The sequence below is a fragment of the Macrosteles quadrilineatus genome, unplaced genomic scaffold (genome assembly GCF_028750875.1).
Source record: "Macrosteles quadrilineatus isolate MER2022 unplaced genomic scaffold, UCM_ALF_1.0 Scaffold_9__3_contigs__length_116548681, whole genome shotgun sequence".
Lineage (NCBI taxonomy): Eukaryota > Metazoa > Arthropoda > Insecta > Hemiptera > Cicadellidae > Macrosteles > Macrosteles quadrilineatus.
The window spans coordinates 95,565,479-95,587,626 of NW_026542602.1; the positions used below are offsets into that span (position 1 = coordinate 95,565,479).

The following is a 22,148-nucleotide window of genomic DNA, read 5'->3' on the forward strand; positions in this document are numbered from 1 at the left end:
GCCGCACCAGGAGGTGGCAGAAGGTCGCCAATTCCCCACACATTCGCTAACGGGTTGTTAGGCGGATAGCCTAGAAACAGCTCGAAAGGGACCGCCTTGTGACTCTCATGGTGAGCAGTATTGAAAGCAAACTGAAGCCAAGGGAGTTCCTGATCCCAGGTGGTCTGCTTGTCAGCATGGAAAGCTATGAGAGCGGAACGAAGATTGCGATTGAACCTTTCAGCATGAGAAGGCTGTGGATAGTAAGGGGAAGTAGTCACATGGCGGATTCCGTGCCCAAAGCACATTCTTTTGAACAGATGGGAAACAAACTGTGTTCCGTTGTCGGAAACAATGGTGGCGGGTATTCCAAAATGTTGGAAAAGGTGAGTTCGAAGTACCTGCACGGTGAGCTGTGCAGTGGCATTCCTTAAGGGGAAAAGCCAACAAAACTTGGAGAAGGCATCCACACAAACAAGTAGGAACTTATTTCCTGACTTGCTACGCGGGAGAGGCCCTACATAGTCAATGAAAACCTTCTCCAAAGGTCTTTCCGCCACCTCAGATGACAACAAACCAAACTTAGAGTTTTGAGCGGGCTTGCTCAGTGAGCACGTTTGACAAGAACGCACCCTAGCAGCAAGATCCCGATCCATACCCTTCCAGATGAACATTTCCCTAACCTTCGCAATGGTCTTGTGGATACCTAGATGCCCACCCACAGGAGAAGAATGAAAATACTCAAAGACCATAGGGATTAGAAGACTAGGCAGCACAACTTTAGGTTTACCTCGCTGCCGAGCGCGACAGCAAAGGGCACCCTGGGACAGAAAATATGGGGGGTGGGCTCCCCCATTTTGAAGCTCACCAATGATCTTTGCCAGCTCAGGATCCTTCAGCTGATGGGGAATGAAATCAGAAAAGGCGAGTGGAAACTCCAGGAGCACGGCACAACCCGGTTGCTCTTGGTCAGAAGGATGATCGTCGGGTGAATGGTACATCCTAGATAGTGTGTCAGCAATCACGTTCTGTGTGCCTCGAACGTGTTGCACTTGGAACTTAAGGGACGATATTTGGACAACCCAACGACCAATTTTCCCAAGCTGGCGTGGATGTGCAAGAAGCCACGAGAGTGCCTGGTTGTCGGTTTCCAATAAAAACTCTTTGTGCTCCAAAAAGCGTCTGAATTTATTGACTCCAAACACGACAGCCAAACACTCGAGTTCATACACAGAAGAGCTTTTCTTTTCGCAGGGACTCAAAGTGCGTGAGGCGTACGCAATTGGCTGCCTAACACCATCCACCTCTTGTGACAACACAGCCGCAATTGCGACGGAGGAAGCATCTGTTTGCAAGACAAAGTTTTGATTGAAATCCGGCATTGCCAAAACAGGGGGCTGCATGATAGCCTCCTTGAGAAGATCAAAAGACGTCTGCTGCGCTTCACCCCAGACAAACTTGGCGCCCTTCTTCCGAAGCTCATTGAGAGGAGCCGCCAATTCAGCAACATTGGGTATGAAGCGTCGGTAAAAACCTACCATGCCGATGAACCTAGCAATACCCTTGACATCTCTGGGAGGAGGAAACTCCCTGATAGCCTGGGTTCTAGCGGGGTCGATGCAGACGCCTCTATGAGAGATAAGATGACCAAGGAACGAAATTTCCGGCTTTGCAAAACTAACCTTGTCAGGATTCACGGTAAGGCCAGCCCTATTCAATCTACTCATGACTTCTTCAAGATGAATCAGGTGATCTTCGAAGCTCTCACTGTACACCAAGAGATCGTCGAGGTAATTGAACACAAACTTGAACTTGACATCATGAAAGATGGAATCAAGGAGTCTGGTGAGAGTCTGGGCCCCCACAGCAAGACCCATCGGAACTCTTGTGAACTGATACAAATTCCACGGAACGCAGAAAGCAGTGAGAGGTCGAGACTCAGGTTTCAAAGGAATCTGATGATAGGCCTGATTCAGATCAAAAACAGAAAAATACTTGGCCTTACCGAACCAATCAAACGCAGAATGCAAATCGGGGAGAGGCACAGAGTCGATTTCAATTTGCGCATTCAATTTGCGATAGTCCAGAACCATTCGGGACTTGCCATTGGGTTTTGGGACGAGAAAAGCTGGACTAGCGTAGCTCGAACGGGAAGGTTCAATGACACCATTTTCCAGAAGTTCGTCAATGATTTTTCTGAGAGTTTCCATTTTGGGTGGAGCTAATTTGTATGGGTGAGAGCGAACGGGACGGGTATCTGTTAGACGAATCTCGTACTCTAACAGGTTAGTGACTCCAAGCTTTGGCGTCAGCACATCTGGGAAACGAGAACACAAGGTTCTGATGGCTTCAGCCTCGCAAGTAGTCAGATGCCCTAACGGATCAATTGTTGGCTTGCTGGGTATCTCAGGCTCGACTACCGCAGCACCACCACCAATTTCATCAGCAAAAGATATTAATACCCGTCTCGCAAATCGGAAAAAACACTGACCTCTGCCTAAATCCAAAATTAGGCCAGTGTGCTTGATAAAATCCGCTCCCAAAATGACAGGGAAACAAAGGTCCTTAGCCACCCAAAAACTCCAAACCCAAGAAAAATGTTCAATTTTGAACTTGAAACGGGCTTCATAGATGATGGGAAGGGGTGAATTTGACGCAGTCCAGCAGATAGGGGTTTTTCGCTCAACTTGCTTGATAAGACCAGACGATTCAAGTTTTTCAAAAAGGGACAAGGAAAGGAGGCAACGGGCTGACCCAGAATCCACTAGGGCCTTCTGCACCGTGGAACCTATGAAGATGTTGAGACGTGGGCAAGTTGAGCGCGCCGCTTTCACGCCCATGGAAGCAAGGCCCGCAATCCCCCGCAGCAGAGGCTCGGTCACAGGCACAACACTCCCAGAAGGGGAGGCAACAGAAACATTAACTGACTTTAACTTAGACTTTGACTTACTTGAAAAAACTTTCGAATTATTGCCCTTTACATTATCACCAACAACCTCACAGGAAGGATTGGGCAAGTTTTCCTCCTGTGAGCAAACTAGTTTTTTGGACCACGTCCAAAATTTCCACCTTGACGGCAATGCCGCCGAATGTGACCTGGTTGCCCACAACCAAAACAAACGACAGGTTGCCTCTGCCACTGCGGCGGTTCAGGACCCAACACTCCCACGGGTGCTACGACAGCATGATGACCAGCTAGGGGAAGATGCCCCGCCGCTTGGTCTCTCTGAAAATCAGCGTCCTGGACAGATCTCGAAAGGATGGAAAGTCTGTCCAGATCCGCAAAAGATGCAGGCCGTGGTGCAAAAACCAGACGGGAGCGTTCCTCAGGCTTCAACCCCTGAAGCACAATGTCAATGAGTTCAAGCTCACTGATCCCCAAACGCAAGACCCTTTCCACCGTGCGAATGTCCCCCACGTACTGGCTGAGAGACTCGGCTGGCTGCTGAGGACGAAAAACTCTCTCAACTTTCAGCTTCTCCATGACCCGACGGGGCATGAAAAGCTCCAAAACTTCTTTATGAAAAACATCAAAGGTGACGCCTCTGCGCAAACAATCAAGCAATCTGTCCCCCAACGGTTTCAGACAGTATGGAGCAATGAGTTCCATCAAAGTTGCGTCTGACATGCCAGGGTATTCACGCATGCGCAAAACACTCTCCAGAAAAAAACAAAGACCATTCACATCTAACCCGTCCACCGGCCGGAAACCACTCAGGACAGAGGCAAGGGGATGGGGAAGTTTGCCAAAGGAGTTAGAGATGGAAGGGGAACTATGAACTTGAGAAGGAAAGGGAGATGGGGACTGGACATTCAGCGTAGCCGCAGCCAAGGTGGACGTGTGAGAGGGGGACGGTGTGACATTTGCATTTGACATTTGAACATTTGCAGGCAACTGGAGCAGTGTACTTGGCGTAGGCGGAGCCTGGGGGGTACCCACTGGAGTCACATCAACTGACCTTGGTACTTCGTTTGAAGTTTCCGAAGAACGGTTGTCTTCAAAAATTTCAACTTTCTCCTTGACAGACTTTCCTGCCTTAATACTCTCCAAAATTCCTTCCAGCTCAAGAATTCTGGCTTCCACCCAGCTCTTGTCCTCATCTTGGATTTCAGGTTGCCCCAAAACCAAGAGTAGACGCTTACGCCAGTGCGTCAGCTGTGTGATAGCAGAACCCTTAGCTGAGCCCGTAGGCAAACTACTCCAACTATCAATTTCCCCACTTAGCTCTTCCATCCTCTCTTTACATGCCTCCAGTTCCTCATCCAAACTGAGCGACTCAACCCAAGCTTGAGGCATGCTAGCAATTTGTCTGAACTGTGTACGCAAAGTGCGTACATCAGTTCCAGGAGTCTCCCCCCGGGACCGCACCTCGTACACCAGCTCCGGCTTCCTCAAATATTCCGGCACAATTGACGCCATACCGAGTCTCAACCAGTACTTGACTCAAAACAGACAACAAAAATTTTTTCCACAAAACAAACACAGAAATTTAATTCCTAAGGCTTCTGGACGTTGATGCCTGCGCACCTGATGGGGCCCAAAAGAAGAACCTGCCCATTCATACCGCAAGTACCGCAAGAAAAAAACAACAACAAATGACCCACGAACGTACACACACACAAACATACACCGATACATACACTAGACAACACCTAACACTTGTGTGATGGGGTGTACACACAAACTTTTTTTTTTTTTTTTTTTTTTTTTTTTTTTTTGACACATGACCATGCTTTTGACACTCTTGCTCCCGAAGGATGCAAGTCATTACCACCGATTCCACCCGGTGCCTCGGCCAAAGGGCGAGCTCCTAATAAAATGTGTTTACGCCCCACCACAACAACAACAAGACCTTTTTCCCAAAACTGCCAGGCCAGAACATTTCCAAGAAACCAATCCATCCACGGCTCTTCAAAACAAAACAAAACAGAACGCGGACAGCGATCGCATCTCTAAGTATCCGAGTCGTGAAACCAAGTTTCACGACAAGGCACCCAGGACGCAACCCACTAACCACGCTCTGCTACCAGATGAACCATGCCCTCGAGCCTGCCCCCAGACTAACGAAATGGAAGCGTGATCCATGCGCAGGCCCGAGGAGCGGCTCACAAAACTTTACTTGACTGGGTAACACAAACTGAACAATTTTACAAGACAAAACAACACTAAAAATTGTACGGGACACAGAACAAAAGACTACCAAAAGTAGTAGCCTAAGACATTTACATTTACTAAGCAAAATTGTAGCCCTAGGCCTACCACAAGCAGTCAGAAGGACCAAAAACTGACTTGGCAGTTTCTCTCAAATAGCGGCCTTCCAACAAACATTTCTCAGTCAATTCTAGGCCTAGCATTTCGGGCAAAGCCCTGAATTAAACAAAACAACAGAGAACAGGGAAACTAACTATCAAAAGTCTTCCACGACCCCAAGACTAGGTTCCAGACCTAGTGCAACCATGTGCAGCTAACCTAAGTTTAGAAAAAGGTGCAAAACTCACCCAAAAGGCGCGCGTGGCGCGATAAATTTATTCCATGGTCGACGTTTGTCTCCTCTTGAACCAAATAGGGGCAATTAACATTAAAACCATGCCACAAACTTTAAGATGAAATCGGATAACCAAAATGAGCCGACCCGGAGTCGAGCAACGCCACACAACCTATGAGTTGCTGGCGGAAAAAGAGTAATAAGAACAAAACCCACAGCCTTGTTCAGGGGCCGTGGAGTGACAACGAAACACTGAACTAGCCTACTATTAAAAAAAAACACTTGAACCATTGATCATGAGTCGTGACATTCGCCCGGTGGAAATAGTCACGGCTCAGAGATTTAAACTTCAAATAAACTTTAACTACCTTAAAATATGCATCTATCAAACAAATGTCCTTGTAAACTAGAAGCTACATAAATTCGACCTAAAGTAACAAATGCTCTACAGTCTAGTCTACAGGTTGTCATTTATCAAGGCATTATGTAAGATGAATATTCCGGAACGAAGATATTATCCCACTTTGTAACTTAAATTATCAATCTCCTTTCTCAAATGTCACAGAATACATTTTAGCTTTAAAAAATTGCTAATGTATGGATTGCTTTAAAAAATATCTCTAAATACTAACCATAGGTTAAAATAATTTTCATCTTATAACTAGTGTTAATGATAAGTGTTTAATTCTCAAAAAGGTTTAACACAATATTTGTTATGAAACTTTTCTGGTTATAAATTGGCATAGTGAGTAGTGAGAATGTCATTTTCAGTCCGTACAGTTCTCAATTTAATGAACAAACTTATTAGTGAATAACCTATCTGTTTGACAACGTTTCATTTTCACGCAAAATAGGTTGTCAGTGAACGTATTCATCAGATACTATTCGTTAAGAGCAAGACTTTGTGCTTATTTATATGTTTATTTTTTACTTAAATATATTTTTGTTTATTTTTTTAGGCATATATATATATATTAATTTGTTCTCAAATGTAAAATTTGGTTTGTTCTCTAAGGAATATTTTCCATGATAAACCCCGTTTTCTTTCAACATTCCAGCAGTTGTATTGTAGCAGTTGTTGTGGTGCTTTTCTAAGAGTTGTCTTGCTCCAACGCACCCGAGAAGTCGGCAATTATTATTTCCAGTTCAACGAGATCTCCTCTCGAAGTTACAACAGTTTATTTTGACAGTTCTCTTGAAGACTTATAGTTTAGTTTATGGTTGGTACAACTTTGTAAGTTTTCTTTATATAAATAATTAAAGTTGGAGGGAATTCTTTGTTGAAGAATAACATCAAAGCGTCAGCATTAAACAAAAAATTCTTTTAGAGTGAGTGAGGAAATTCAAAGTTATTGATAAATGATTTGGAGAATTGTTTGAGATTATCGCTGAAAATGCGACGTATACTAGTTACCTATTAGTATACTAGTTGCCTATATACTAGTTAGTGCCAGGGAACCGAGCGTTGGTACTTTTTGGAGGGTAAGAAAATAATGAAAAAGATAGTATAAAGTTGATTGCAAAATATGTACCGGAAAAGAAAGCGAGAAAATAAAAACGTTTTAAAAATATGGAAAATTTACTTAGAAAAGAGAAAACGTCTTACATGCACATTGAACTTATTTGTTACTAACAGAGACTCGTTCATGACTGATTATAGGATTGAATACTTAACTGAGTAGGCCTAATCCGAATTACTATGTTATGATGAAATATGAATATTTTGTTTTGCAAATACTAGTGCTTTGGAAATATGCTTCGTTAGTGTTCCTCTTAGTAATTTCACAGTTTTTTTAATAATATTTGCAACTATAAGTAAAATATTATAATGAAGGTCAACCATGTTATCCCACTACTTTATCAATTATTAAATCAATTACCAGAGCCTAATATGAGAGACAAACATTGTCGTTTAACGGAGAACTGAGCAGCTGGAATGGAGGTTGAACCAACTATCTTACGTGACTGCAAATGCTTAGTTGTTGTTTATTGTTATTGTTTCTTGTTTCATTAGTAGGAGTCACCGTTAATACTACAGGGTAAGATTGTGTGTAGTTTTGTAAAAAAAAAGGATAACCGCATATTAGTTATAAACTTTTATTAGCTTGTACCTAATACTTTAATGATTGCTCCTTAAAGTATGAAAATGGGTTTAATAGAAAACATTAGTAATGGAAAGACGTGACCTTTAAAAGTGAAATAATAGGAATATAAAATGATTTCTTAATACCAATATGTGTGAGTTTATAAGGTGCTCAAATAGTTACAAGATAGTATGTTTGTAGGCAGTAATTGCATATGGTTAGCTTCCGAGATAAAACCTCTTTGAATAATAAAAAATTATGTTTTGTCCAATATAAAATAACATTGTTTAACTAATAAAATGCCTTTCAAGTTGAAGAGTTGGGTTTACTATATTTACACATTAATTGCTATTGAGAACTTTGGATGAATAAATATTTACTCTGCTTGAAATCCACATACTGAACTGAGCTAAGATCCTCCCTTTATTGACTTGAGAGAAAGAGAGATATTCAATAAAAGCCGGCAGTATGTCAGCTGTCTGTTGTATTTGACATCTCTGCCCTCGGGGAGGTCCTCCTACATTATTACATAACTATTCTGACCTGCGTCATTGTAAACCGTATAAAATATTATATCCGTGGTGTGACACCACTTATGAACACCATTAAATAAGTTGTATGATCGTAAATCTGTTGACAATAATAACAACATGTGTAGTCATACTGCAAGAATAAATTCTGCTTTAACTGCATTGTTGGGCTAAATTGGTTTTCTTATCACCAAATCACGGTCAAAACGGTCAGTGTATCAACATATTTAATAAGTAAATAAATATAATATACATCAAATTAATGTCCTTATTAATATGTTATTACTAAGTTAAATCGTTTCGCAGATTTATTGGTAAGGCTATAATATTACTGTAAACTCATATTAACATAAAATATATGTAAATGTGTAGTTGTATAAGTCTTATTAAATTTATATATTACAAAATAATAATCCGGGGAATTTATGACAACATCATATATGTAATTTAAAATTATTTATTCTAAAACTACTTTATCGTGAAAGACTAAATCTAATACCACGCTATAGATCAAAATAGTAGATAAATATATGAAAATTTTGTAATCTCTGATAATTTGAAGGTAAACTATACTAAGTGCCAACTATGAGGCAAATCCGTCCTAAGCCCGAAGCAATCCATTAAACTGTAGTCAAAGTTTCTCAACTGAAGGTAGTACAATATTACGGCAGACATGGTCTAGTTTCTGATATGCCTTAGATGCTGTGTTTTGTGGCAGATATTCGAACAATGTAGCAATCTAATTTATGTTCATACTTTGTCATAAATAATTCATATGTTCCTTTTCTCATTACTCTAGTATAGGTAGGTTGGTTAATTTGTTTTTACAAGAGATATTTATGTACTAATATTAATAGCTTTTATAGTAATCAGAACATTTCAATACCCCTCTTTTGATGGACATATGGCTCATGAGTTATAGTAAATGATAGGTATAGGATTAAGTTTATAACTAAATTAATTGTGAATACATTTTGTAAGACATCCATATTGTGTGCATATTAAAGCAAGCTTTATTTCAAGGTATCAAAATGAAAAAGTAAAATGATGACAGGTCTAGGTCTTACCATGAGACCCATCGTAAGTACAATTTACAAGTATTTCATACAATTAATATATGGAGAATTGCCTAAGAAATCAATCATAGTAGTTTATGTTTTCGAAAATACTGTAAAATATTTAAAGCATAACCATCAAGTTATTGATTTCATTCAATTTACCATAATGACAAAAATAAACAAAAAATACAATTAATTGTGTGATAGAATCTTGGATATTTGTAGGAACCACACAATTGCACATATTACATATAATCTGAATACACTTTTTATCAAACAGAAAATTAAATGAACGATGAAATGTAATTTTATCTCCGCAGTAAACAGTATATCGATTTAAATGCATACGTTGGTATTTTTAAGCCAATATATGTTTAATAATATTATGCGAGATTAAAAGTTATTTTGAAATTACCATGAACTTGAACTTTACTGAACTTTTCTTATGATCTAGAGATATTAAGATGACTGGGTTATTTAAGGACACTAATCTCATATTCTCTTTGTAAATACAGTTTCAATAATCTAAAAAGTTTGGCTGAAAACCAATTTGGTTTTTAAAGCAAAATTCTAAATGTTATTGTAATCTCAATCATTTTTAATTTTGTGAACATAGCTATCATGTTCAATATGTTTGTAATCAAATGATTTGAAAATAATGAAACCTGATGTAATATTTAAGATGTTTTATTTAATTGACGTAAGTGCTGTAAATAGGTTAGTTAAAACAACGATTAGGACTAGTTATTTGTAGGTAAAAAAAAACATGTCAACATGCAAAACACATGTCACAAGTAGGCCAGTTTTATACTTGTATGGTCCAGTAAAAAATATTGTTTAATTAAAAATAAGGGCTAGGGTATTTTTTTACATCGAAACATATATATTGATATATTTAATATCAATTTAGAAAATCGGTCGGGTAGAAGAGCCAAAGGAACTCGGAAAAGGAAAACCAAATTTTTATTTATAGGATTTAGATAATTTTAAATATATTAACTGTTTTCAGCATGTACTTGACGTATTCGTGAAAAACTAAGTGAAAAATAAATGTATTTTCATTGTAGAAAATAAAATGTAAATGGGTAAATAGTTAATTATAAACCATTATATGTTACTTTATAATCACCAATTTTTATGAAAACAAATTGAATTTTACTCCTGTAAATGTTTATATAATCAATTTTTTTTATATAGAACCAAGGCCCTGGTAAAAAATTTAAAAAAGTATAAAATCTGCTGAAGCATGACTAACAGTGACAACACACATCAGTCTTTGTTTGTTTTGTAGCTGGAATAAAACACGAGCTTGTAAAACAGTGTTATCTGTGAAAAATATCTCATTCTGTCCAAACCCATTTTAACAGTCGATACATTTAGTTATAATCCTAACAATAACTTGCACGTCAACGGATGGAATTGTATTACATTTTATTAGTTATTAGAATTAAAGAATATTTTAAACAAATTTAACATAAATGTAACATGTTACAATTATTAAATTAACCAATTAATAAAAAAAACAAATATAGGTGATTCCAAAATAAAAATAAAATCTTTTATAAACTTGAGTGATTTTAGTTTTTTCTAAACAGACTAAATTTTCTGGTACTAGGATAAATAGGCCTACAATATCTTGGTTCAGTGAACTGAAATGTATATACAGAAATCTATTTGTGGACGCACAGTACATTATAAGGTCACATAATATTATGACACAAAGTATTATTGAAGTTAAAATTAGCAAAATTCTTCAGTAATTTGAGTTTGACTTTTCATTAGCAAACGTCAAACCTTTAATTTGAACTTGAATGTTTGTCTTGCATAATTTAACAACTTAATTGTTTCTAACGATTTTAAATTTTACATGATAGTCGATATTAAGAACTGCCAAACTTCAAGTTATAATATTTTATTTAACTCAATAGTTTACGAGCTGAGTGATAACGGGTTTATTTTATGTGAAAATTCCTTTTCCCAGTCTTCAGATAACATCACTTCGCAAAGGTTTTGTATTAAGCAGTTAACGAAGTATACATTTCTTAAATATAAACAAATTCCTTCAAAGTAATGCATTGTAAAAAAACCTAAACTCTTTTTTTAATTTTTGTCATCATGATTAATTAATGACTCATATTTTACCCAAATGTTTTTATCGACATACCTAAAATGAAGTTTCACACTTTCATTGTATGCATCTGTAAATAGAACGCCAAAACTAGGTATTTTGAAAAGTTCTTATTTTATTTTTTTTATACAAATTGTAGAACACTATTATAGGCTAAACTTCAAAGAGTGTAGGCTGCTACGCTGATATATCACATCCAGAAACTATAAATAGGACTGGTTTATGACTCTAGTGGGTTTGGATCGGTCATAATATACTCAGTATATGGGTGTATACTGTATAGCCTTGTGTAACCAATTAGAGTTAATTTTGCTAATGTTTTCTTTTTAGTAAAACTTAAGTTAGAGAAATATATTGCCAAAGTATAGGTTGGTTAATACTATAAACTGTAGTTTGTTTATTTTACTTTTGGCATTGTGATTCGTTGATAACAAGTTTAAAATGTTCTATTAAACGTAAACACAGAGGTCATTTAGAATAAAAGTACTGTTGACATTGATATCAGTTACTCGATCACTTAATTTTAGTGTACGATAGTGAATGAGCAATATCTTTACTTTTTTCCTAAACTATACCAGTCTTTTATATACTAGTCTTTGATTTACTTCAAAAACCTACCAAGTTTTTCGGAACTTTTCAGGTAAATTTGTAAAAGATAAAATCCATAGGATTAAAGTTTGGTGTAGTATTTTAATTGTTACATTAACTTATTTACTTATTCCAAAGAGTATTCAAAGTGATGATTTAATTTACAGTTTACGGTTATTCTGAGTGTTAAATGCGTTATAACATATTAGGTACTAACTCAACCAGTTTATTCACTGTTAAAAAGTAAGCGTATTTTTGCACATTTACCTTTATTTAACTTTATTACTGATAGTTACACTAATTTACTAGCATTATTAGGTAAATATGTCTCATATAAAGATAAATAATCCCATCTTGAAATGCAGTTGTTGGCATACTAATGAGTTCATCAAATAATGACACCAGTTTTGTAGCACTGCCCGGTAGGCCTATAACATTAGGTCCTATTCTACGCAGCGCCCACTGTACCATATATCACCATGTCACGGCGCGCGTTGGTACAGTAGAAGGCGCCACTCCTACGTGTGGGTGCTAACAGCTGTCATCTATCCTGTCAAACTATACCCTGGACATCTGACCAGCGCATGTGGGTGACCGGAGGGAACATTCTGTATTTGGTATAGTAGCATCTATACTTGTCGATATAATGGAACACGCTATAGACTAGGAACACTGAGAGGACTAGTAGATAACGAAAAATAGTAGAGGAAGCACAAAGGGTAGTAAGGAGAGCGTAGGCCTAATCATTGACTTTAGATACTGATAACGGCATTTCGTGTTTCTGTTCAGTTTGATTCTGGTTTGATTTGTGTATGTGTTGACTGTCAACAGTGGTGACTACAACAGTTGACATTTCCGTTGCTGTTAGTTGAAGTAGACGAAAGAGTCAATATGTAAGGACACATTTTGTAGCAATCACTTTACTCATTGACCGTAGGAAAAGCTCAAATTTGATTCATAGTATGTTATGTTATTTTACTAACAATACAGACATAATTGAATAATGTTGACCCTAAAGCATTTAACGTCAGGGTATAGGTATAGATAGAGGAATAGGTTTCATCGGAATCCAAGAACTGCAGTTGTCACAATTTGGTTTTGCATTTGTCTAAGTTATACGTTATTTTTTTAACTTGTATATTTTTTATTTAGATATATATATATATATATATATATATTAAAGCTTTCGAGGTATAAATTTCTTAAAAGACATATATTTAGAGGGATAGCGATTCGGAACTTATTCAAACGAGCGCTCTACTACGTCAAGGTCATGTTCACAAAGCTGCTTGAGAATGAGAAATGCATTGTTGATGTTGCACCAAAGTGTTAATTGATACCTGTAGTTAAACTGGCGCTCAAGGTCTTTCAGATATACTTACATTTGTAACAAGTGCATAGCATTCTTCCAAACTGATATTATTTAAATTAACAATACGAAATATATTAATTTCTAATTTTAATTAATACAATTTTAAAACCAGTATTCAGTGAATTTGATTAGTTTGATCTAAAATGAATTGCTTTGGTAAATAAGAGTCAATAAATCTCGAGGCTAATGAGGAATTTGTTTTGATATTATTGACTGTTTGTTCCATAAAAAAATAGAACGAGGAATAGTGAAGAAAATTGTCCTCTATGATTTATTGAAATAAAAAAGCTGCACTGGGTGAATGATAAATGCTAAATAATGCTACAAAAAAGAAAAGAAGAATAAACACCACAACATGCGTGATAAGCAATACCAAGTAGTTGCGTTTTTAAAAAATCTGTATTTCAAGAACTGATGAAATAATATTAATAATGTATTTTGTTTTACTTGAAACCCCTTTAAATGGCTTACTCAAACTGCAAGGTTGCTACAAAAATGCTTTTAGAAATTTCTATAATATAAAATTGCATGTTTGCAACAATGACCAGTTATTAAACAGCTTTAATACATCCATAGCAAACCCATACTAATGTTACCTCAAAAATAAAATCTCCACTCCCACTGCCAGAACCAACTTCGCCCATGTAACCATCAGAGTAGGAGCAAAACACCACAAAAATTATCACTATATTTAACCACATAGTTCACCACATATCCCGTTATACAAAATATTCTAACCGCTAAATTAAGCACACAAGAACAACGAATAAACACTAATAAATCATTATTTAAGAAAGCTGTGTACAACCACACATGCTTTTAGACCTCACTGTCACGCCCGCATATTCTAACTAAGGAGAGCGATGCTGTAGATGTTGTAGGACCGAGATCTGTAGTCAGACTGAGCCAAGGTGCGACCATCTGACCGAGTGCTACACATATGGTGATAATAGACTGACCTGTCTACGGGGAGAGACCGCCCACAGCATGGTCTAGGTGCTGGACTACGAGGGATAGAGTAGAAAAAAGCGTCTAGGAACATGTGTTTGAGATTAGATGATGCTAGGCTGAGAGCTAAGGGAAGGGAATGAACTAGCGTTTGAATAGACGAAATAGTAGAAGGGTGCGTTTGGAATTATATCTTAAACTTTGTGTTACCTTAAACACTTTTTTTATTGAATAAAATTATTGTATCAAGAAAGAGTGGATCTTAAAAAAAGCGTAAGCCACTGGCGGGCCTTGCTAAATAATAAAATATGCTGTATATAGTACAAAAATGTATATTGACCTGACAATTAAAGTACCAGCAACAATTAGAATTTGCTGTTGTTATTGTTTATATAAAATATTTGGAGAATAGATTGATTAAACATTTTCCCCTAAATACCTTTTATACCTTTTTTAAGTACCTTTTATTTCGGATACGAACATAGAAAACCTCTCGATGTAACAATTATAAACAAATTTCTGATTTGTATAATTGTCAAGATTATGATAATAATCTACAATATGATTGGTAATTATTTTAAAGTTGGACAATTAATTGACATAGCTATGAACACATAGCTATGATGATATGGGCTTTACGAACACGCTATGTACATCACGCCAATATCATTCTACAACGTACTCTACAATGTGCTCTAAGATTGAACTTGCTTATTCTTAGCCATAAACATGTACTCAGTACATGTCTATGTTGAACACCCAGTTTTATGAAGACTGCTTACGATGTACGGAACCTGTTACTATTCGATCACAGGATGCGGTTGCAAGTAACCTGGTCTACTAACCACAGAGGTGTTCTAAGGTGTTTTGGTAAAATATAAGTTCCATACTACCTGTGACGTAGTTATAATATCCGGATAATCACTTTTAAAATAACCTAAAAGGTCGTTGCGTCATACTTCATTACGGTCTGGCTAACCTCCTAATTCAGTCATCGTGGGAGTGGTAATATGAATTATGTCATCGATGCCGTGCTCAAAGATTTGAATATCCAGTTCAACATTTTCTCTCAAATAATTCAGTTCCGAAAATAACTATTTAATTAGGTCAACGATTTTAAGCTATACCATGAAATATAGTCATTCAATATTCGTTCATACATTCATTATATTTCTAATTAAATTCATCTACTTAGTTTACTTCCCCCAGACCCACTAAAGCATATGTTCCTATCGCATGACTCATGACTCTGACTCGTAGTTTGTTTTTTTTTATCTAGATCTATTTCCATATACTGTATACTTTTTCCATATAGTGTGCTATGTATGGATTGTTCGCTTCTATACCTATTTGCGAAATGTTTTAACGATTAGTTTTTTGCATAAGAAGCGTAATTATTCAAAGAACTCATTGTTATTGAAATTAATTAAACAAAATAAAGAATTATGTAATTTACAACAAGAAAAATACCACGCTTTAAAGTGCAATACATAAAAGATTAAATTTTATCCAAACATAAATTTTATAATATCGTTTTTGTTAAATACCAAAAACGTAGTGACTCTTAAAAAAAAAATAAGACCCGTTATCAATCACTATTAGGACTGTTTTAGACCAAAGTTCTTAATAAACGTGGATCTAACTTGTTTTAATTGAAAATATACCATCACTAACAAAATAATTTTTACATCATAAATAAATACTTAAAACAAATACCAAATGAAACATCTATTCGAAGCTATAACTAAAAATATTTGGCATTATTTTATTTTATAACATTTTCAGAATCTTCATACTCTGTGTAAGATCGTAAGCTAGTTAAATACAACAAGTTTTGTGTCTACAATCGTGTACTTAGAGTGCTTAAACTGAAATAATTCCACGGGTATTATGAGTATAACATCTAAATTATATAGCTAGTAATTATATAAAAGTCACATTTTATTGCATTTATAACTAAAATAGCATTATTATATTGTAAGTTTGTTTATAACATGTGTATACACCATTCCTTTTACTTTTAAGCATCAAGTAGTGAATGGATTGATTACATTTGTACATAATACATAAAATATTCTACGATTAAAACTATTTAAATATTCGAAGAGCATGCTTTAAGTGACTGAACAATTAAATTAAACTTACTATTCTTAATTTAATAACACGTACAATGCTGATCAAGAAGTTATTTACAAGCCTTTCAAAACGTTGACAAACTTTGTTTGTTCGTTTTGCTTACATTGGACTTAATGAATTTGACCAAGACAATACGTCGTTAATTTAAAAAAAAAAAAAATTGTATATGTTAATAAATTTTCAATGCAAAAAATAAATATGATAAAAGTATCATATAATGGTCGTACGGTCATAAATGTTTAATTATTCTTCAATTTAGTTTTTGATTTAACAAGAATATCATTTAGGTTTATTGTGTTGTCTATAATCCCCAGCTCATATAAACGCATTGTCACTTTTGAAACGTTAAACGTGGGTGACTGTGACAGTCGAGGCGTTATATTGTTGGTTTTCCACTGAAATGATCTCGGACACTGTAAAACATTTATAATAAAAAACGTGAACCATCCAGTTATCGTATTTATTTAAGCTTATTAAACCATAGAGATAAACAGTTTACAATATTTATAATATTGTGGTGGTTGTGTTTTCATTTAGCTATTTACTTATAATTTTAAATTTTTATTTGACGGGTTTGAAAATGAGATATAACATAGTTATTATTTTCATATAATATGAAAAACATCTTCATCGTTTTCATCGTATGCATGCATATGACTTATCCACTGTATACTGTAAATATCAGTTATACTATGATACATATTCCTCGATTTAGAAGAAAAACCGGTATATTTTTGACATCAAAGGAGGAATTATTTAATTATTACAAACTATTATCATCAATTATGAATCATCGAGATGGGGGCGCCAACCTCAGGTACGTAAATACATTTTTATGGAAAAGTTCGTATAATAAAATAAATTAATTGATTTTAAAAACTTAAAACATGACAAACAACATATGATTCACAATTGACGCCTACTGTTTGCCGATATAAAAATATTACCAAACAAATAATGTGTTTTTATTTTGTATCAACAAATAAACTAACTGAACCAATGGATTGTTTAGGTGCAACAATTTTTGATTTAAGTCATGGATATAACAAAGTCTTTCATGATGTAGGTTTATGTTTATTTAACTAGCTCATGATCTTCTTTACATAAGATGTATCGGTAACTGACGTCTTCAGTTAGAACGATTCATCGTCAAGTCCATGTAACAAAACACGGTTCGACAACGGCAGTTATATCTACGTGACCAGCCCCCACAACTTATGACCCATCGTCTGTTGTATCGGAAACTCCGGTGGTATAACTTGTTAAACTGGCGTTTAACTATACATCTCGTACTACGTGAAACTTCCTGGCCAACTAGTGATATGTTATCTGTGGGAATAGAGGCGCAATATGCGTATTATATCACACAACTACAGTTTAAAGTTATCAGTTGGCTTCACATGGTTTTTTATCAGCTGTGAACGTCGTTTGTTGAAAAAAAATTTAAGAAGTTTTAGTATTAAAAATGCGTTACAGTATGAACAAACTAGTTTACGGGACTAATCGTACAAACAAACAAAAATTAGATGTTATACCTTACAGTCTAATTTTCGAGAAGCTGCTAAGTATGTCATTGATCTATTAATTTGTTTCATTACTTACATTTTGGGTTGACCATCTATTTTCTAGAGTACGTTTACTATTATTGAAGCATTCCAATTCATTTAACATGACTTTCGTTACCATTCTGTTACCAAAAGTTGGTATTATTGATTATTGATTAGAAAAAACATCTAGCTAATAAGTGTAACAATAAGTGTAACTGAGACAAAGTAACCTCGTTTTTAAGACAAGCCGTAGGGACGCATTTCCCACCCAAATCACACACTCCAGTCAACTATATTAATTTTGCAACAACGACATGACGTAGCACGGTGACAACAGTGGCAACGATAGAAACGACGTCAGAGGTCCGACCTAGTTATCTCATCTAGAAATCAATCGCCAAAGGGTAAAGGTCGCACACTATCATGAGGATTTTAGGGTTTCAAATGAAATAATAAATCCTGAACAGTCGTATTTCAATGCCATATGTAATCTATAACTAAATACTGTTATAATGCAGTCGTCAAAACACACTATAGATTAAGTAATCTTTAAACATATATATAGTACGAAATATCTCGATAAATTTCTCAGACAAAAATATTTTTATATTTATTAATTTACTAATAAAAGACACAAGTTTAAGAAATCACACTGCATCAATCATATAAAATAATGAAAAAGGAGACGTTATTACAGTTAAACTTGGAACCCCTTAAGAGTCAGTAACCAAACCAATATAATCGTTTTTATCTTGCGTTCAGTTCAAGGGATGGTCAATTATTTAGGTTGCAAAAAAAAAAAAATCAACGCATACAGTAATGCAGATGACTAGTATTTATTTCCATCAACAAGATTATTATCAAAAGTATTCTTGTTGGGGTCACATATAGTCTTAACTAGTTGTTTAAACTACTCTCTAGTAGCTAAAATTTAATACAACTTACAACGTAACATTAACTGGCTATCAAAAGAACATTGCCGCCAATATGTTAATGAAATGAATTCTAGAGTAAGTATAAGATATGCCATTTTACTGTAATTTGAAAAAAAATATCTCTTCAAAATTGGAAATCGTATTGGATGGCCATAAAGAACTTTTATAGTTATGCTCAAAATTAGAATATGGTAATTTAAAGAACGACAACTTGAACAATCACTTTTCCGAAAAGAAAGTTTACCTTAAAAAGAAAGTTAGTTTTAAAGGTTATATTTTTTTATCAGTCATTCTTGCAAAATGCAAGAAATCGATTTAAAAATAACTCTAAAACCATGCGAGTTGATTATTTTCACATCTAACAGCAATTAATTTTAATGAGTATTTCAGTAAATATATTTAAAATTCTGAGACATTAGTTGAATTGAAGCCTTTCTACTTTATTCTGGCATAATCCAAGGCACGTAAAGATATTTGTTCCCATCAACCTTTACTTTCCCTCAGGCTAATCTCTAACATTATTCAACCTCAGAAAGCTGTAATGCACATCTTAATGTTGACAATCAAAACTAGCCTATCATGAAAATGCATTCGACATTGTTAACTTAACATTTTATAATACGTACCATCTGTTGTAAATATTCTACTCTAGTGAATATGAAGTCTAAAAAACATAGAAGATGCGTGTTGTACATTCATGGACCAAAAACCTGTTTACAATCAATGGGCTTGTTCACTTTTTATAGTACACTTTGATAAAAAATTAAATATATTTTAGCAAAAAAAACTGTTGATACCGTAATTAAAATATCATAACTTATATATTTCAGTAATATATTTATTTTTAAATATACATAATACGTATAAATTCCTAATTTAGGTATGTAGGCTATTAACGTGATATACGCCTTGCATTAGGGTGCTTAACAACCTTTCGTTAATTCGTATTAACAGTTAATTATTTTATAGATGTTGGTTTTTGATTTGGGATTTTTTTGTAAAACACGTACCCAATTTACTAATTGATAACAAAACTAATTATTTCATAAAAGACCATGGTATTTAAAAGAATAAACAATGTCATTGCATATTTTTTTTACTTATATCGAAATAGATTTACAGTAGCTTAAATAAATCAAAATGAGAAAATTGTATCATGAGTTTGCTAATCAAATGCCTTGTAAGTTTTTTATACAAAAAAATACTCAACACTTGAATTAACTGAGTAATGTGTCACTTTGAATTCTGTCAATCGTTAAAGTAAGACAATTTTATTTGGCTGTCACAAATGTTCTAGATTCTAGTCTGTAGGCTGTCATTTATCAAGGCATTATGTAAGATTAATAGTCCGGGACGTAGATATTATCCAACTTTGCGGCTTGTATAACTAATATTCAGTTTCAAATTATACCTACTGTTTTAGTATTTTTATAAAGAATCGTGAAAATATATATTGTGTTTAGTATGTGTATTTCCAAACGTATTATATTGGATTGCATAATTTCCCTATAATTTATGAACCGCAAATAAATAACATTGGCTCATAAATACTCATTAATAATTGTTTTCCTTCTGTATCATATTTTTTACAATGTAAATAATTTATGATCTTTTTCAACCAATATATAAAACAATAATTGTGTAAAACTTTCATTCGTTTGATTTGGTTTATGATCTAAAATACCATTCAAAGTTTTGATGTAAAGTCATCAATCAACATCATATAGAAAATTTAAATTACAGAAAATATTCACACCAAGTCAAGAGTATAAGCCTATTTAACTGGTATTACTTCACTATACAGTAGTTGGTACTTTAAATACTGGAAAATAGAATATCATGTTCAATCCTTAGTTTCATAACATATGGCAGGATCTTAAATGTTTTGTTTTTACTTCTTTTACTAGCAAAGGTAAACAAATAAGGGTAAGATTTATGTCAAAGCTAAATTCACGGTTTGATTTTAATTTACGTATGGATACATAAAATGTGAACAAACGTCACGTTTCCTGCCAGTGCTGTCAGATTGCTCTATGCTTCTAAAAAACGTTAGTGGCCTTTTGTAACCCGATAATGAATATGTCAAGCTATTGTTAGTATAAGCCATGTAGCAGTTAATATCAATATGGTGGTAAACAAAAATATTTTCTTTTGGGGCATAAAAATTAGTTATTAAATCAAAACGCAAAAGTTTTGAAAGAAAATTTAAAAGTATAAGACTACGAGTAAGTTTAAAGCTTAAGTAAGTTTGTAGTGTGATATTAATAATGATAACTTGTTAACAGAGCAATGAATTTGATATGTTAAAGGGAGTAGACCAGTCATATAATAATGACGGACCTAATGTGTACAACTTAAGTTAGATTTACAATATTTGATATTTTGATTTTATTTGGTAAAATACAAATAATTATTGTTGAGGTTATTACATAATATGATCAAAATGAGCTAATTTACTCCTGTGATTAGTACATGGCCATACTGTGAAATTAAAGGTAATGCTGGAAATATTTATTTAAAAATTACAAGCCTACGAAACAAGGCAACGATGCATGTAAGCCCAATTTGTATCAAAACAGCGATGGTCTAAACTGAGTTGGATAACATTCACGTCAGCTGATCTTCTAGACAATAAGCTGATGTCAGATGTATTCCTGTCAATGCTAATCACAAGGTAACACCAGTTAAATGACGTCACGAGGATAATGACCTCACTGTCTTCCCATTACTGAGCCAGACTGTAGAGCAAGTCGGATGGTGAATCATCCAGCTACAACAATGTGATGATAATGTTACGGTAATGATTACGTTACTTCTGTTATGAATAGATAAAATCCTACTAATTGATTGTGGCTTCGACAGCTTACCACAAGATGTGTGTAAACATACGGCGAAGTGAACAGATGATCACTGAGAATAAATTTTGATTTGCAATAAATAACTTACTCTAAAGCACTTACGATAATAATTTTTAGTACAAGGAAAGAGATGGTCTTTTTAGAGCACGTATAAGCATTTTATTACTCTTTCATTCGCTGGTCGCTATATATTATAGCATTTACTTTATGTATCATCCATATCCCCCACTTGATTTGTTTATTTAACTAGTTACTATACCCTTCCCTCTATTTAGTAGTCTAAACTAGATAGTAACCCTGTTCTCTATGTTTATCAACTGTTCTATTGCGTATTTACTTGGCCCCCCTACTAATGCGGGGTCTATACTGGAGTATCTATTTTACCCTGTCCTTAACATGAAATGCTTGCTTTACAATAATCTTAGCTAGCATATTAAAATATGCCATTTATTGTCATAACACTTAAAAGGATGCCACAATATTGCTTACATCAGTTTGT

The 22,148-nt window shown here is 34.8% G+C and overlaps 1 protein-coding gene across 7 annotated transcripts in view; it reads right to left on the bottom strand.

Annotated features, from left to right (window-relative positions):
• Window positions 1–22,148, bottom strand: part of LOC129002800 (collagen alpha-1(XVIII) chain-like) — a 416,528-nt gene that overhangs the window by 88,625 nt on the left and 305,755 nt on the right. The window contains exon 1 of one of the 7 annotated variants that reach the window (XM_054430869.1): window positions 13,822–14,005. The exons of the other annotated variants lie outside the window; for them this stretch is intronic. Within the exon in view, the coding sequence (XP_054286844.1) occupies window positions 13,822–13,926 (105 nt within the window). The 5' untranslated portion in view covers window positions 13,927–14,005. Of the gene's footprint in view, window positions 1–13,821; window positions 14,006–22,148 lie in introns of those variants that run through there. 7 annotated transcript variants of the gene reach the window in all.